Source organism: Onychomys torridus, chromosome 3 (assembly GCF_903995425.1).
Source record: "Onychomys torridus chromosome 3, mOncTor1.1, whole genome shotgun sequence".
Taxonomy (NCBI): domain Eukaryota; kingdom Metazoa; phylum Chordata; class Mammalia; order Rodentia; family Cricetidae; genus Onychomys; species Onychomys torridus.
The window spans coordinates 76,647,534-76,665,102 of NC_050445.1; the positions used below are offsets into that span (position 1 = coordinate 76,647,534).

The window sequence follows — 17,569 nt, forward strand, 5'->3', positions numbered from 1 at the left end:
GGAGCACATCAATAAATCAGAACAAAACAAGAATAATTGGTTCTACAGAGACTGAAGTCCACTCAGTGTTACGAATGGACTTTATAAAGTGCTGGATTTTTTTAAAGATAGGCTATAGTGACTATTAATCCTTTTGAAATATGATTTGGCTTAGTTCTTATATATGTATATATACATATATATATGGAGAGAGAGAGAGAGAGAGAGAGAGAGAGAGAGAGAGAGAGAAAGAGAGAGAGAGAGAGAGAACACCACCATTTCTTCAACTAAAGATAGATGTGTTTTATAAAAACAAAGCATATATTAAGTCTCCATTTGTAGATTGGTTCTTTCAAAGATCTTTATGTAGCTGGTGCATAAATGTAGGCTCATTTACTACCTGTAAAGTAGAAGAAACATTACCAATCAGAAAGCAGTGGGATAATGAAAAATCTAATATATTCTTTTTATATATATATATTCAAGATATGACACTTTCAATTATGCAGCCCAATATCTCAAGCTAAAGAGAGAAGTCCATTAAGAGTTTCATCATTAAGGGGACACATGTTGCCATTCAAGAATGACACAGCAAAAGCTGAAGCCTAACTCCCAGGAGCTGAGCATAAGAAGACCAGGGAGGAAAGCTAATTAAATCTACTGCCATGCATCACAATACACTAAGACAATCTTCCATGAAGAGGCATTTATGTCACTACATTCAAACTTAGATTGGTGTGTTCTCACAATATATGCAGTAAACCACATTCTCTTTAACCCTTTACTATAGTCCTTTCTATATAACTATCTCCTTTTACAATTGTTCACAGATTTCATCAGAGACATAATTTTTTGAGTGTTCAAAAATGATTATTTCAGCAACTTGCCCCTCATAGTTGTAAGCCTAGCACAGTCAAGTTATTGCCAAAGAAAAGTCTGTTTTCTGTGGAAAATGCTTTCTAAAAGGCAATATTTCTTTCTTTATAACCGTGGAAAGTATTAATAAAACAGACACTTAGTGATGAAGACATTAAGAGCTTTTAATTCTTTTTATCGATTAGCCACATATGAACCTAAACAACCATATATCAAAGGATTTTAAAGCAATGATGAAGTTATTCACGTAATTAAGAAAGAAAAATTATAACTTGTATAGACATGCTTTCGTACTTGAGCAGGGATTTGATCAATTTTAGTTGTCTTTAGTCTATTATAGACATATGAATATACATCATAACTTGATGTCAGGCAAATGGGAAAATTAAAGTATTAATTTGGGAGGATGGTATTTATTTTTCTCATTTTTTATTGAAAATAATGTTTTTCATGCAATAGAGTTAGCTGTTTTCATTTCATGTGTCTGGGTATTTTGCCTGCATATTTATCTGTGTATCATCATGTGCATGCAATGACTGTGGAGGCCAGGAGAGGGCATCAACCCCCTGAAATTTGAGTTAGCAGCTGTCTTCTGGGTCCTCTGAAAGAGCAAGGATGCTTTTAATTGCCCAAGCATCTCTCCAGCATCTGTTTTAACTATTAAAATGTGTATATGTTAGGTTAGCACTTTAAACACATGTGCAAACAAATTTTAGAAATAGTGGCAGAAATGACCCAGAAAACAATATTGAGTTGCTTTCCCCAATAAAATTGTTCAATTTCCCATAAAATAAATATTGGTAATTAACTTCTATACTATTTTTGAAAACATTAATATGATTAACTTAGACTTCAACATAGACAATTTGGCATTTGTTATAATTTTTAAGAATGTCTCCAGAAGATCTAGCATAGTGTTTAATTCTGCTTTTTGGAAACATAAAATTCAATTACAGATGATGTGATAATTTATGTAAAATGTTAAGCATGATCAGTATTTGTCCAATATCAATTATTGAGATAAAAATCAAAATTTTCTACATAAGACAGTTTATGGTCAATCTTTGGCTTAGGTAGAATAAAGTGATTTATTTTGAATTTGTGACTTTTTAAGCCAAGTATTTCCTACTCATGCTCCATTTGGTGGGGGAGGACAGAGGTTGGGAATGTTCATTCAAAGTTAGTTCACTTTTAGGCCAGGGTAAGTAGTTTGAGCTTTCATTTCTGTTTATGTAGAAAATCATGGACACTTAATATCTAGATCACAGTGCATTGAACATACTCTACAATTTTGCCAAGTCTTGTAAGTATTAGCAACAATTAACTACTTTTTGTTTAAAGTAGCCAAGTCAATTAATGTATTAATTGATTTTCTTGTAATTTTATATTCTAATTTTCACATAGTGATTTTTAGTTCATCATCAGAGTGTCATGTCATTATCCCATGATTGGGAAAATACATGCCTAACATGTACAAGCAGCCATCCAAGTTTTATGATGATATTTTGTTAAAGTCTGTATTTCATCAAAATCTATATATTTCTGGATCTTCATCTTTTTGACTTGCTCTTATGAATTTCAATCTACTAAAATTTTGCAATTATAATTTTCATAAACTATTTGTAATTTTCAATAATTGACATAAAATAAAAGAAATAAGTAAGTCTAAATTTGGACAAAAGTTGTATTTCTGCTAATTTTACAATGGTCATGATTTCAGTCATCATTTGTTCCTAAATTTACAAACATATCTTAAATTGGGATATACATTAACATATTATAGTTGGCTAAACATGTCTAGAAATATTTTTGCCTTAATTTATAACCATTTTTGATAAGATGAAAATAGTTAAAGAATACATACTTTGCTATAGCACTTACTTATTTTCCATTCTTGGATCTGCAAGCACAGTATGAAATCATAAAAGCAACAAACATCACCACTCCTAGCCCAAGCAAGACCATTTCTACCAGGCCAAGAAGCTTTATTTTTCCAGTCACTTGACTTCTGAACATTTCTGCTTTCTCATCACCAATAGTTCCAGTCTGTAATCAAGTTAACAATTAACATTATTTGAGTAAATTAATGAAACAAAATAAGTCTATACAATCCTCTTCTTTAAACATGTGCATAGGTGGCAGCTGTCTCAGAAAGTCAGTAAAATTCACTTTGCATCCAACAGTAAATATTCTTCCCATGCCAGTGTGCAGTAATGACTCCCTTCCCACTTTGGTCATGCTGTACAGAACTCAGCAGTTTCCTGGCATTCATTTGATTTTGGAATTCTTTTAAACATTTCACAGCTTTCCAAATGCTGCTTTCCGGTGTCAGGGAGAAATTGCAAATGTCAACAGCTGTACTTGCTTTGATGCTTTATGCAATGTATTTTCTGATTCTGTGATTAATCAATTTAGAAGTTTACAGTAAAATAGTTTATCAGTCAATAGGATTGTCAGTCTACATTAATATGTCCTGTTTAGGAATAATAGGGATTTTATTACCACTGGTATAGTCAATGAGTCTTGAGTTCTGTGATGTGGCATGTATGCATGTCTCTTTCTTTAATTGTATGATAAGTAAAATATATAAAGTTATTTGTTTGTCTGAAAAAAACATAAAACTTAACAAATACTTCTATGTAATTTAGTTGTTTTTCTAATAGTTATATCAAAGTGTAAGGTCATATGTATAAGTAATGTAAACTCACCCTCAAATATTATAATATATACATCATTTTTAAATACCAAAAGCTTTTACATAAAATTGTTATTAGAGAATAATAAAATACTAACCTCATTAAGCCAAAGTATAGGTACCATATAATTTCTCTTCAGATGCTTTAATGCTCTATAATACACATCAAAAATAATTATTGGTATATTTATACAAATGTAAAAGACATTTAGAATAAATACATTTTCTAGAATTCAATTAGTCTTGCAATGTTGCTCAAATTCTTTGATTTTGTTCTATTCAGTGAATTAATTTTAACACATATGTTTTTCAGATTCTCCATTCATATATCTAATGTAGATTTCTAATTATATTATTGGCTTATAGGTACAAATTCTAATCTAGGAAAGTATATGACCTAGAAGTTATTATAGTAGAATTAGTTGGATATAGTGTACATAAGAGGTGACCCCAATGACATGAAACTAACAGTGCTTAAAATATCTAAATGCCATTTCAATAAGCACCAGATCTGATTTTTGTAAAATGTGTCCTAGGCATTTAATAATTGCATAATGGCATAATGATGAAAAGTCATAAGTCATTCTTTGCATTTTCACTAATCTACTCACATACTTATAACAAAATGCTACTAATTGTACAAAAACAACAATGTTAAGGAGACTCACTCGATTTTTTTGGCTGGCTTGACCAGTATGTTGACCTGCAGTCGTTTTGCAAATTGTAGAGTGAATCCAGTTATCTAAAAACAAACAAACAAACAAAACAACAACAACAAAAAAAACCAATGTTAAGTAATTACAAGCTTCTAAATATTCTTTTTAATAGTCAAATTTTACCTTTTTCTGTGACACAGGAGAGTCTCTTTGCATTTAAAATGGAAGACTTTTTAAGGCTGGGAAATTACAATCTATTAAACTTTGTACTTAAATACATGCAATCTTGTGCATATATATAATACATATATATGAAGAGAGAGAGAGAAACAGAGAGGGAGAGGGAGTTTTCTTGCCTTAGCTAACAAAGTCATCTTCAAATTGTGAAATCTACATAATTTGGTTTCGAAGAAATTAACATTAGTAAAAAAAGAATATAAAAAGGCAAGCTCAGATACTTTAGTTCCTGAAATGTATGTCCAAATATTAGGTTAGTCCACATATCAGTAAAAAGCAATGTTACAGACTTCTACTATTTTAGCAGAAATGTGTCTCCTGCAGTTCTTAGATGCTGAAAGCTAGTCCCAGAGCATGCATTCCTGGCAAATGTTAGATCACTGAGCTGCAACCATAATCTTCCTTCTGGTTTCAAAAAGAATATCAAGATAATTTAAATGTTAATAGTAGTACTATAGCAACTGTTATACATTATTCTCATTATAGATTTTTTGTCTTAAATTTACATATAATCATAATATCTCTGATCTCTGATAGCAGTGATTCCTCATAAAAGCAATGCCAGTTAAGTGTAATAATAATGATGATTATATGTATAAAACTGTAAGGTAATTGCACTAACTTTTATCATTAGAATGCCTGATCCATGGGCCAGTAAAAGCCCTGCAAAGTCCCACATGTTGAAAACAAAATTGAATTTCATGCCATTTATACATCAGAATAGGAAAAAATAAGTGCTTATCCAGATTAGTGATAATCTTATTCAGTGATTTTAAGCATATTATCCAAGATCATGATAAAATTATTTTCTGTAATTTTTAGGAGAATATTAACCAAATCAGATCAATAAGATGATGGCTTACAGGCTCCACATCCAAGTATGTCCTATGCTCTTCCTCATTTGGGTTTAAGCCTTCAATAGGTTCTGAAACATCAGGACTTGCATGTAGGAAATGTGGAAGGGAGATGTACACAGGCTTTCCTGAAGATACATTTTAAGAGACAAGTGGACATAGATTACATTTCATATATCATTTCAAATACTCGCTGGAGGATAAAGCTTTCATACATGAAAATATAGTTGTTCTTGAAATTCTGAGGCAAGAGCATCATCTGCTTAATATTGTGCAAAACAACATAAAACTCTGTGACGTTTTATTAAACAGCCAGTTGATGTCTGTTTCTTCACACTAATTTCCAGAATACAAATGTTCAACTCTAAACAAATTAGAAAAAACATACATATGGGCTTGAAACATGTTCTTACGCTCCAGCTGGCGCTATGAAAGCACTGAAGTCTCAGTAATGTGTTTTCTGTATTTTCACTGTATGTAAATAAGACGAGGATGGCTTGGAGCGCTTTGCTCTTCACTTCTCACTTTAGGGACATAATGTACACTTATTTAATTTTATTCTCCATTTTCTAAGTAGAAAAGGCTACAACCATGGAAGAAGGTTAGGAAATTCATTGTATCCTGGGAATTTTCCTTTTTCCCGAACCATCAAAACAACATGGCATAATACCAGTGATTTTCCCAATAACTCAATTTTGCAATACTAAAACACAACAGACACCTAAAAACAAAAAGAGCATATAAAAGCACCACAAGATTCGCTGCCACCAAAGGTTACCTTCTGTTACCTTCCTTTAATTTTACATGTTCAATAAAAAAGAATTATGGGTAAATATTACATTATATGTCATGACACACTCTTATCCACCGTCTCCTCTTTCTTTTGGATTCTTCAGCCTCACTAGCAGCCTTCATCTAAGCTTTCTTGTCACTTGAATTTTATTGGTGTCTCTTCCACGCTTTAAGACTTTATCCTTCCCTAGTGTGGTCCCCATTACAGTTTCAAACACACACACACACACACACACACACACACACACACGAGGGTGAGATTTAACTCTACGTTCTGCATGTAAGGGAAAATTTGTGATATTTATCTTTCTGAATATGGCTTATTTTTCATAATACAATGTTTTCTAGACCAATCTAATTTTTATGTTACAGTTTAAAGAATAAAACTCCCAAACATTATTAAATAAAAAATGTACGTGAAATTTGGTAATGAGCATATCTACACACCTTCTTTGCATTTGCCGATGTCTAGCACACCATATGATGTACAGTTCTTTGAGATGATCTTTTCAGTGCAGAAGCAGTGGTTGTCTGGATTCTGCAGTGGTGAGGCAAAGGCCTTGGATGGAAGAATAAATCTGTACACAGGGATTCCTTTAAGGTCAACATCAGATCCAAACACAGCATAGATGGACCTACATGGACATTTGAAGAAAGAGCTTCATACTAGGAGCCTGAATCCTATTCTAGAGACCTGATTCTTTTAGTTAAACCTAGTTTATAGTCTTGATTTAATGTACAAAATAGTCAACTTCTTAGGAAACCTATTGATGTTGTTATTTTTACAATTTACAACATACCATGATTAAAACATGAGTATGAAATATGAATTCTTTAGTCATTAAAAACCTTCTAATGTCAAGTTTACATGTGAACTGTAATGGGGAATAAAAGTCAGGAATGCTCCTCATAGTTAAATTCTTCTATGTAACAAATATTTATATAACTTATTCAAATTCTTTATTTGTACTCAATTTAAATGAAATTTCCATCTTTTGAAAAGAGCTTAAAGAAAGAGCCGCTCACCTGGTGGGGTGTGTGCATGGAACAGATCAATACCATTTATCCCATGTCCACCATGCCCATTTCAGTGTGTCACAGCTCAATTAATATTTTCTCTGACCTTCAGTGAACTCCATGTGAAGAAACACTGTTCTCAGAAGTTTTATACACACAGCAATAATTCTAAGGTATCTAAAGTATCATCTTTAGGGACAGGACTGAGGACCATGAGTAGTTGTGTGGGTTCAGTACTCATGGGTATATTCTGAAGCCCAACAGTTTGAAAAAATTTTGTTGCATAGCTCTGTAACAAATGTTTTATCTTCTCTAAACATCTTCAGAAAGACTAGGCATTCCCTTTACACTTGATTGATGTATCATGAAAGTTTATCAGGAGACATGATAAATAGTACTCAGAAATGACAAAAAAAAATGGCTTACAGTATAAAATGTTGAAATGCATAGGCTACTTTGAAAAAACAGAAATGTTAATTCCATATCATCACATTCATTCTTAAGAAATCAAGAGAAATATTTCTCTATTTTTTCAAATAATGTAAATAATTAGGCTTCCCATTCTTTGCTTTAAGACTGGAATGGAAAAAGTCTAATGTTTACATTCCAGAAACTTACCTGCAAATGTCAGAGGAAAAGAACCTCAGTATCCGAGACTTCTCAACAAAAGGTGGGAAAGAGGCTGCATCTGCCAAAGATCAACCAGTGACAAGTGTTTTTGTGTGAGGTGAACCCTAGTAAAGTCTAGAAATCTCCCTTTCCAGTGTAGTCAGTAGAAATAAAACATGGTTTGTGCATATGATTTTAAAGTTACCAGTGGCACAGTTACTTTCAGAAAATAAAAAAGTATATTTCATTTATTAAGTATATGAAAGTTATTGTTTTCAATATATAATCAAATATCTTTCATTGTCAAAGTATACATATACTTATAGCACATTTCAGTCACAACAGATGCCCTAGCTATCTTTACCAATTTGATGTATCCTAGAGTGATCTGAGTGGTAAACTTCCATTGAAAAGTTGCCAAGATCAAATTGGCCCATGAGCATATCTGTAAGGGAGTGATGGTGTGAATAAAAATGGACCCATAACTGGGTAGTGGTGGCATGTTGTTCAGCTTTCTTTGCTCCCACAATGAAATGCCAAACTGTTGTTTGTTTTTGCTCTTTTGGGGGACCCACCAAATAAATCACATATGGAGGCTTATTCTTAATTATAAACACCTGGCCTTAGCTTGGATTGTTTCTTGCCAGCTTTTCTTAACTTTAAACTATCCCATTTACCATTTGCCTTTGGGCTTTTTCCTTTTCTTACTTCTGTGTATCTTACGTTTAATCTTACTGCATGACTGGCTGTATGGCTGGGTGGCTGGTCCATAGCATTCTCCTCTCCTTGCTCTCTTGCTCTTTTTTCTTTTTTCCCATATTCTTCCTACTATTAATTCTCTCTGCCTGCCAAACCCACCTACCCTTTATCCTGCCTTGCTATTGGTACTTTAGTTTTTTATTAGACCAATCAGGTATTTTAGACAGGCACAGTCACACAGCTTCACAGAGTTAAACAAATGCAACATTAAAAGAATGCAACACATCTTTGCATCATTAAACAAATGTTCCACAGCATTGTTTAATGTAGCACATCTTAAAATAATATACTACAACAGTGTCACACGCCTTTAATCCCAGCACTCACAGGAAAATCTCTGTGAATTTGAGGCCAGCTTGGTCTAAAGAGTGAGTTCCAGGACAGGCAAGACTACACAGAGAAACCCTATGTCAAACAAACCAACCAAAACCAAAACCAAACAAATAAAAAAGGCTCCCATATGCTCAAATTTGAATGCCTAGTCATCAGGGAGTGGTTCTACTTGGGAAGGATTTGGAGGTAGGGCCTTTTTGGAATAGGTGTTAGCTTGTTGGAGAATGTATATCACTGAAGGTGGGCTTTCAGGTTTCAAGAACCCAAACCATGCCTAGTGTCCCACTTCTGCTCCTTGTAGTTCATTATGTAGAATTCTAATTTCTTTAGCATCATATCTACCTATATGCAGTCATCCCTTCCCTGATGACAATGTAGTAATCCTCTGAAACTATAAACAAGCTTCAATTAAATGTTTCCTTCATAAGAGTTGCTGTGGCCATAGTGTCTCATCATAGCAATGAAACAATAACTAAGACAGAAGCTGCTATCAGGGAGTAGGTGTTGCTATGACAGGCCTGACCATGCTACTTGTTTTCTGAATGTAGACTTTGGGACTTGGGCGTAGAAAAGCAGTGGAATGCTTTAAGCAGGGCTTAATGGGCCATATTAATAGGAGATTGGAAGACAGTGCTGAGAATGATTTGTACGGTGGAGCCTGGCTAAAGAGGGTAGAGACCATTCTTGTTATATTTTGGAAGAGGCTGTCCATCTTCACTTCTGAGCTGGGTCTCTTGTAGGGACTTGAAGCTCACTGAACAGGCTGGGCAGGGCAGGCAATGAGCTCCAGAGATCCACCCATCTCAGCCTTCCCAGCTGTAGAATTACAAGTACACTTCACCATTTCAAATGTTGTTGTTTGTGTATTTTCCCATGGTTCCTGAGGATCTAACTCAAGTTCTTGTACTTGGATGTCACACTGTCTACTAACTAAAGTATCTCTCCATTTCCAGTGAAAAGAAACATTCTAAATGTGTACCAGACCTTTCAGTGGATGTGTTTCAAATAGTAGGAAGATGCACTTTTAGATTATGATAGTCACACATTGGCACCTTTGTTTCAGTGGCCATTTTCTCCCCCTAGTCCCATAGCAAGGTACCCCCTCACAAGGATCTTTCCCTTTCTACTCATCTCTCTCTCTACTCCTTTTCCTTCTTTAGACTGCCTCTATATTCTCAGCTTCATGCCTGATGTTTTTGTCATTGACACTAAGAAAATCCCAAAGCTCTGTCATCTTTAGTTAAAGCAATTCTAGTTTCAAACAGAGTTTTTAATGATTTTTCCCTTGTACACAAAGCATTCCTTACTGTTTAGGAATAGCACAGTACATTTGTCTTCATCTAAGGATTATTAGGCTTATGTAACTACTAAAGTGTTGAAATACTCGAAAATTTATTTGGAGAAGTACCCTTAGAAAACATTAATGCTGTTGCTCCTGCTTTTCCTACAAGACAGAGCAAAACTAAACAAACCTGCACGTCTCAATTATGCCTTTGAAAAGGCAAACAGCTCCTGTGCCTCCTTTTTATTTAACTAAATAAACCTGCACTTCTCAATTTTGCCTTTGAAAAGGCAAACAGCTCCCGTGGCTCCTTTTTATTTAACTTTCATTATCTTCATTATGTCGCTTTCGTCAACATTATCCATGTGCTTCTTAGTAATTAAAAGCTTATCTTTGACTTAAATTACTTCTTCATATTTGTTTAGCATTGTGCTATACAATCATAGTTCTCACATTGATGGACTGTGCGTGCTGTGCTTTTCTTTAAGGACAATTACAAGCACAACCTAACTATACCCCAAATCAAAGATAAGAGCTGATTCTTTGCATCTCAAATCTAATTTAGAGCACACACTTTAGCACACATTCTCCACTGATAGGAGACATCTAACCTTGTTTTACTTTTGCTTTTCACCCCTTCTGAGCAATCTTGCTGCCTCCATCTCAGCTCTGCATCTCACTTGGGGATATGTTTTCCTTTTTGAAATTGTACCTCTTCACATGTAAGTTGTCAGTCTAATATTGAGGAGAACTGACTAGTAATTACACCTCTGTTTTTAAGCTCTTATTGGATGCCACTCACTAAGGGAGATATTTTTATAAAGCAGAACTTTTCTAGCAATGCAACAAGGTTGATTTTCTGGGGTTAATCTAAAAATCCTGTCATCTTAAGGAGATAGCCCCTTCCTGAACCTACATGTCCAATTATGCTGACTGGTTAGCACTGCCCCTCAACCTTCAGAATCCCTTTGGCTGGGAGGGAAGTAGACTTGTGAGAGACGGTGAGATAGACTCATTGTGGTTATCACAACAAAGATTCTTACCTGTGCCATTAATCATGTCACAATAACTTGGCCAGTAGGACAAATTCCTTAGGAATATAAGAAATAAGATGAACAAATACTCCCGTTTCAAGAATATTTTCCATAATATTCACATTACTCTTTCAATTTTTAAACACTACTTTTATCAACATAATGAAAAATACAGGCGATGACAGCTAGAATTTAATTTAATTTAATTCCACATCATTCAATCCACAATTGCTTGATCCTCTAATCTTATTGCAATGAACAAAGTACTGGAAGCCTTAACAGGACAGATTATAAACCACAAGCCTCTAAGTGCCCAGTTCATTAGTAACCACTCAGACAGAACTCTGGAAGTAAATGAGAGGAATGTAGTTGTCTATTCAGGAATTCATTTCCTTCACAGAAATGAATTATGTGGTAATTTGTTCAGCATTCATACTGATAGAATAAAAGTCTTGAAGAAGCTCCTGACAGAAGCTCATCCTGATATAGAAGGGGAGAAAAAAGGAAGAAAACTGAGTAGCTGGTGTTTTGATTCATATAGTTCAAAATATGTTAATATTTAATGTTTACCTTTTCCACATTGTACTTTCTGCAGGTTTTACATTTTTCCCATTTTAGCATTATCAGGGACTAGTATTAAAATAGGACAGAATTTATTTTCTTTTATTATCTAATTAATCTAATATATTTTTATATATGGAAATGATTAAGAAGAATAGAATTAAATTCCTGTGAATGCTCTTTAACCATTCTGAGTGAGAGAAAAACTATTGCTGTCCACTCCTAAAATACAGCTAGTCTACTAGGATATCAAATACTGTTGCTCAAGTTTTTAAAGGAAGTGCTGCTAATCACACGCAGCCTGAGCACACAGAGTTAAATCAACTGCATACTATGACAATCTCATGGGTCAACCATGTTCAGTTCTAACCAACTCAGTGATTGACACTCCCTTTCAACACCACCCTACAATCTAAAACTCCAGGAATATGTGCAGTGCTCAATATGCAAGTTTTGATATTACATCCACAGAAATAAACACACAGAATTACTTTTGTCCACTAGATTTCTCTATAAAAACATGTGAATGTGAACTTCTTCTTTAGAAGCAAAAGTGTACAACAGTAAACATTTATTCATTGAATGTTAGAACTATGTAAGTAGTAGTTACAAAGGTTAAGAAAATCACTTACACATTTAATTCTGCTATCTTTAGTGGTTTAGAAAAAAAGAAAGCTTTTTTTCCCTCCTGGTACTTATTTGGCTTCTCTATATTTTACAGATATAAATAATTAGGAATCTCTCAGATGAACTGTGAGGAATTGTGAGAAAGAAAAGTATGGGTTCATGAACCTATTCTGTTCTTTTGTTTGTCCAAAGGTGATAGATATATTGTGCATTGGGTAAATTTATTACTGTCTTTGAAATGCTAATTCCATTTTCCATTGGTAGAAAAAAATTGGCATGGCAGGGAAATTGTAAAAATGCTTGGGTTCATTAAACATTTTCCTGTTTAGACTCATTTAGAACACATCACTACAATGTACACATTTTATTTCATATGCTCATTTTAAAAGACAAAATAAGATCTATTTGCATAATTCATAAATCATATTGATGTTTTAATTTGTTACCACTTAATTGTATGGATTCACTGTAATGTTAGATATACTAATAAGATAAAAATTAACACTGTATTTCTTTGACTAAGAGAGGGAAGGAATAAAGGCAAACCTTTCAAATGTTTGTGCTGCTGAATGTCAGTCAGATTGTTCTGAACAAGAGAGTGGCAAGAAGAGGGGTTGAATGCCTGGAAAAACAGCCATTGCCAAGAATGCACTATAGCCATGTCTGTTTCACAGAATGGTACACATGCCTTGGAAGTAGTAGTAATATAATACTGATAGCACTGTAGAATAGCCTAGACCCCCCCTCCCCTCCCCAACCACAAAGTTACTGACCTTTTTCCTTTATAGGACTCAATTATGGCAACATTGCTTATGTTATCCTTTCCATTGAAAACTTTATAAACTCCATCTACAGTATTATTGTACTGAAAAAAAATAAACAAAAATTACTCATAGATATCAAGCCTTGTTTACTGTGTCATAGCATGTGCAACTAACTTTCTTTCACATTTTTCAAATAGGAGCTATTCACAATCATTTTCTATCATTAAATAATTTAATGGTAGAATATAAAAGTTGCCTAGAAATAACTGCTAGGTGCTGAGATAAAATATAATAAATATAGTGAATGTAATTATTTGTTATATATTTACTATATTTATTAATTATAATAAATATAAGAAAATAACTAACAGAGGCTGATGGGCACCAGCTCCAACACTGCTAGGAATTAACCAGAGTCAATGTTCTTCACTTGTTCCTATTATGTTCAAGTGAGGACACACTGATCTAAACTTATGAGAATGACAACAGATTTCCAACGGTATTCTAAATTTTCAAATTCTTAATAGTGTTTACTAAAATGAAAAAGATTATACAAACAAAATAAAAAATTCCATAGCCAAAGAAATAGTTGTGATAATCTGGTTCAAATAATAATTGACTCTAATTTCTTCAGGCTTCCCAATTAATATTTAACTAATGTATAACTGTACAATCTGAAACACTAGCAATAAAGAACTGGAAAACACAAGTAATATTCCTATACAGTATCCAATAATATAACAGTTATAACAGAGATTTGGTTTGAGCATCTTAGCCCATTTGGAGCTCAGAACTTAGAGCTGTAAACACACATAGCAGGAAATCTACACCTTCTTAATCGCCAAACCACCATTCTGTGAAATCGAGTTGCAAGCCTCAGTAATTGAAGCTTGCTGAATGTCTCAAGAAGAAATTCACAGTAGCTTTTTAATTGATACTTTAAAATTTAAAGGTCTAGGAAACAAGGAAAGAGATGATCAATATGTTTGATTTTTTAATACAAAAATATAATATTAACCTTGATTCATTAGAACAAAAATCAAAATTAAATACAACATGCAAAGATTTACAGATTTACAAATGAATTCTCAATTGTCTATAAGAACCAAAATTTGATTAACTTTTAAATTAAGATGAGTTTAGTCAAACTCATTAAGTAATTTTTCACTAGCATGTAAGATTCAGACTTTAAAAATAATGAATTATATATCCTCAGATTAATTAATATGGCTAATATGCAAAACAATAAATTTTTCCCAATGACATTTTATTTCCATAATTAAATATAACAGTGTAGTCATTTGTACTTACAGGATAAAACACTCCAACCGTGGTGGAAATAGGATATGGAACCAAACTCAAGAACGGATCCTTGTAACCCCACAGCAGCTCTTTCAAAGTTCTTGTTTGGAACATAGAAGACTTGGACTTTTTGATAAGTGAATTGAGCACAGATTGAACAAATGAGTTTGTGTATATATGTGGTGCAGCCTACAAAAAAAAAAAAAAACCACTCTGAGAAATCAATTTATCCCATTTCTTGAATAAATGGATTAAAGAGAACAATTGAGTTTAATTAAAATCAAACTAAACCTTCAAAATCTGCCAAATTCTGTTCAGACTAAAATTACAGTTTGTGTCACTTTTTCCTAATCCCTTCAACAATTACATTTTTCTGAAGCATTTCTAGCCACAAGAAGACATTCAAGTTGAAGAGCTATTGTTAAATGATACTTAAGTCAAATGATTATCATTACTATGCTGTCTTTCTGATGACAAAAATAACATAAATACATGTTTTTCATGACTGGTAAGATAACTAAAGTGAAATGATGAGGGTAATTATAAGATTAATTGAGACAGGCTCTGAATTGTTGCACACAGTAGCTGTTATCCACTCACTGCCACAGCCAGATTGAGAACGGTGAAGCTGTCATTCTCGGTCCCGACAGACAGGGAAGGCTCAAAGATTGCTCCATTGGGCTGTACAAAAGAGACAGTGTGGTCCTCAGGGTCCTGAGTTATATTCTCCTTGGCTAGATAACGAACTCTGAAACAAAGAGAAGCCAACAAAATGAGGAGAAAAAAAATAAATGTCTTGTGTAACCACTAGATAGCAAATGTCTCCATTCATCCAACAAATACTATTTTAACTCTGAATAAGTTACAGTTTTCATTAACTCACAGAATTACAATGCTAAATAACTAGCTATTGCTACAGCTCTGGCAGTCTAGTCAGAAAGGCCCTTAAGCCTGGGAAGAGGAAAGTGGACTAGGACTAAATGAGAGAATTAGATGCTGGGCTTGGGCATCCAAGTGGAATAGGCCCCTAGCAATTCCATGTGATGGTCCAAGTAAATAGCAATGTATGTAGAAAAGACAAAAAGTAGCAAGTACAAAATACTAAAGAAGAAAATGATGTTGTTTGAGCAATACAAGTGTTTAATTAAGTGATGGGAAAACAGTTAGTGGGAATAAAAGGCACAAAGTGAGATTTTAAACATAAAAGGCTATATAACTAAACAATGGTCTTTATCTTGAAGGTAAGGAGGGTCAGAGAGTATATTTTTCATATTAGAAAGACCTCTTGTTGGGCGGTGGTGGCACACACCTTTAATCCCAGCACTTGGGAGGCAGAGGCAGGAGCATCTCTGAGTTTGAGGCCAGCCTGGTTCCCAAAGTGAGTTCCAGGAAAGGTGTAAAACTACACAGAGAAACCGTGTCTTGAGAAACAAACAAACAAAAAAAAAAAGAAAGAAAGAAAGAAAAAGGAAAAGAAAGACCTCTCAAAGTGTGTAGTCCAGCCAGCATCCCTGCTATAAGTTTGTTAATGAAACCAGCATTAAGCAACAGAGACTCATTTCCCATTTAAAGGGGTCCAGAGCTAACTCTATTCCTTCATTTTGTCTCTTGAGTTCTTACTTCTAATCTCTTGGCTTAACATTTGCAATACTTCATGCCTGTGATAAAAGATGATTGTTTTGTATAAAAACAGTTTGTACAAGTTATCCATTGAAATGAAATGAGGTAGCTATCACTCAGTACACTCTTCTATATCTGGATGTCAAGTATTCAAGCTGAATAACTATTATATAGACTGAAAAAAGCATGGGCCTACAAGTTTGATATGAAATGTGAATTCCTGTGGAGTAAAGATTATGGGTTCCCCATACACATGATGAGTTTTGTGTATTTTCAGTATTTTCTTACTTCTTGGCCTGCTTTAGCTCAGATTATGCTTGAACTATGCAGGCCAGGTTGGTCACAAATTTGCTACGTGACAAGCTCCCACATGCTGTAATTACAAAGGCAGACCATCACACCTGACTCTCACTTCTCCATTAATAAGCTAGTTCGTGGCCATATCATTTCAAAACATGTTTAAAATATAAACAGGAACACTATTTTAATAGATGCTGTACAAAGCTTTATTATTTATTCTCTATTGAGTGAGATATTTAAGCAACTTGAAAAAATCTGAAATAACTCAAGGCACTAAATTCCTATTAATGTCTTTCTCATAAAATAACTATTTTTAAATTAAGGTACCCATTAATAATGAGTCACATAGGGTTGCAGCACTTTCAGAAACTTTGATGCAGTTAGGACTAAGTGAAATAAATGCTCAATAATTTGGATCCATTTTTCCCTTAAATGGCACTTACAACCTCAAACCAGTAGATGGCACCCAGTAAGAGAAAAATCAGTAAAATGAGATTCCCCTCTTAGGAAAGTTCTTTTGAAAGAACATAATCACTCACCTTTTAAATTTTTTTTTCTTTTTTTTTTTTTAAAAGGAAGCCTTGCGATGTATCGGTTAATAAGACCGAGGGAAGTAAGTTACCACAGAGGTATACTTGACACCTTCGTTAGTATTCTTGCCAAAGCAAAGATAAATTTCATAATCTAAAATATCCAAAAGGACTGTAGTAATCAGAGTCACTATAGGTTGGGATATAATTATGATTTAAAGCAGGTAATTTTATGTTTTGACCATGTCTCCTATCGTCTGCCAATGCTTCATCAACATCATTCCAGCAGCCGGAGGCTAAATCAACGAGCAGTTCTGTTTCAGGAGGCATCCCTTTCTACAGCTTCAATTTAAAATACAGTTAGAGCATCCTCAATGGCTAGGCATGCTTTCACCTAACACATAGAAAATCTTCAAAATAGTAACACCTTTTAAAAGGCAGTTGATTGTCCTCCATTTATTTACAGTTTCCAGACAAGCTAAAGACATTCTAGTTTGGTGATGTCATGAGACAAGATGATTGACACTTCAGCTAGGGCGGCTGAAATTGCCATACAAAGGAGAGCTAGCTGTCTGTAAGGTGTACCTGTAAACCCTGCTTTTTACCACCTTCCTCTGCTGCTTTGACAAGCAAAATAGATGCATCTAACTTACCCCTTTTAATTCTGCATGGAGATAGGCTATAGGTTGTAGGAATGAATCCTATAAGATTTATATATATGTATATGCTTTATAGGAGAATA

The 17,569-nt window shown here is 33.9% G+C and overlaps 1 protein-coding gene across 6 annotated transcripts in view; it reads right to left on the reverse strand.

Annotated features, from left to right (window-relative positions):
- Positions 1 to 200: 200 nt before the first annotated feature.
- The window catches only part of Cd36 (CD36 molecule), a 51,423-nt gene continuing 34,054 nt past the window's right edge, over positions 201 to 17,569 (reverse strand). For all 6 annotated transcript variants that reach the window (XM_036181358.1, XM_036181360.1, XM_036181363.1 and 3 more), the window contains exons 5-15: positions 14,978 to 15,125; positions 14,387 to 14,566; positions 13,085 to 13,176; positions 11,133 to 11,179; positions 7,725 to 7,794; positions 6,537 to 6,724; positions 5,307 to 5,425; positions 4,219 to 4,292; positions 3,649 to 3,703; positions 2,737 to 2,901; positions 201 to 379 (exon numbers count right to left, since the gene is read on the reverse strand). In XM_036181358.1, the coding sequence (XP_036037251.1) occupies positions 2,737 to 2,901; positions 3,649 to 3,703; positions 4,219 to 4,292; positions 5,307 to 5,425; positions 6,537 to 6,724; positions 7,725 to 7,794; positions 11,133 to 11,179; positions 13,085 to 13,176; positions 14,387 to 14,566; positions 14,978 to 15,125 (1,138 nt within the window). In that variant the 3' untranslated portion in view covers positions 201 to 379. The remainder of the gene's footprint in view (positions 380 to 2,736; positions 2,902 to 3,648; positions 3,704 to 4,218; positions 4,293 to 5,306; positions 5,426 to 6,536; positions 6,725 to 7,724; positions 7,795 to 11,132; positions 11,180 to 13,084; positions 13,177 to 14,386; positions 14,567 to 14,977; positions 15,126 to 17,569) is intronic.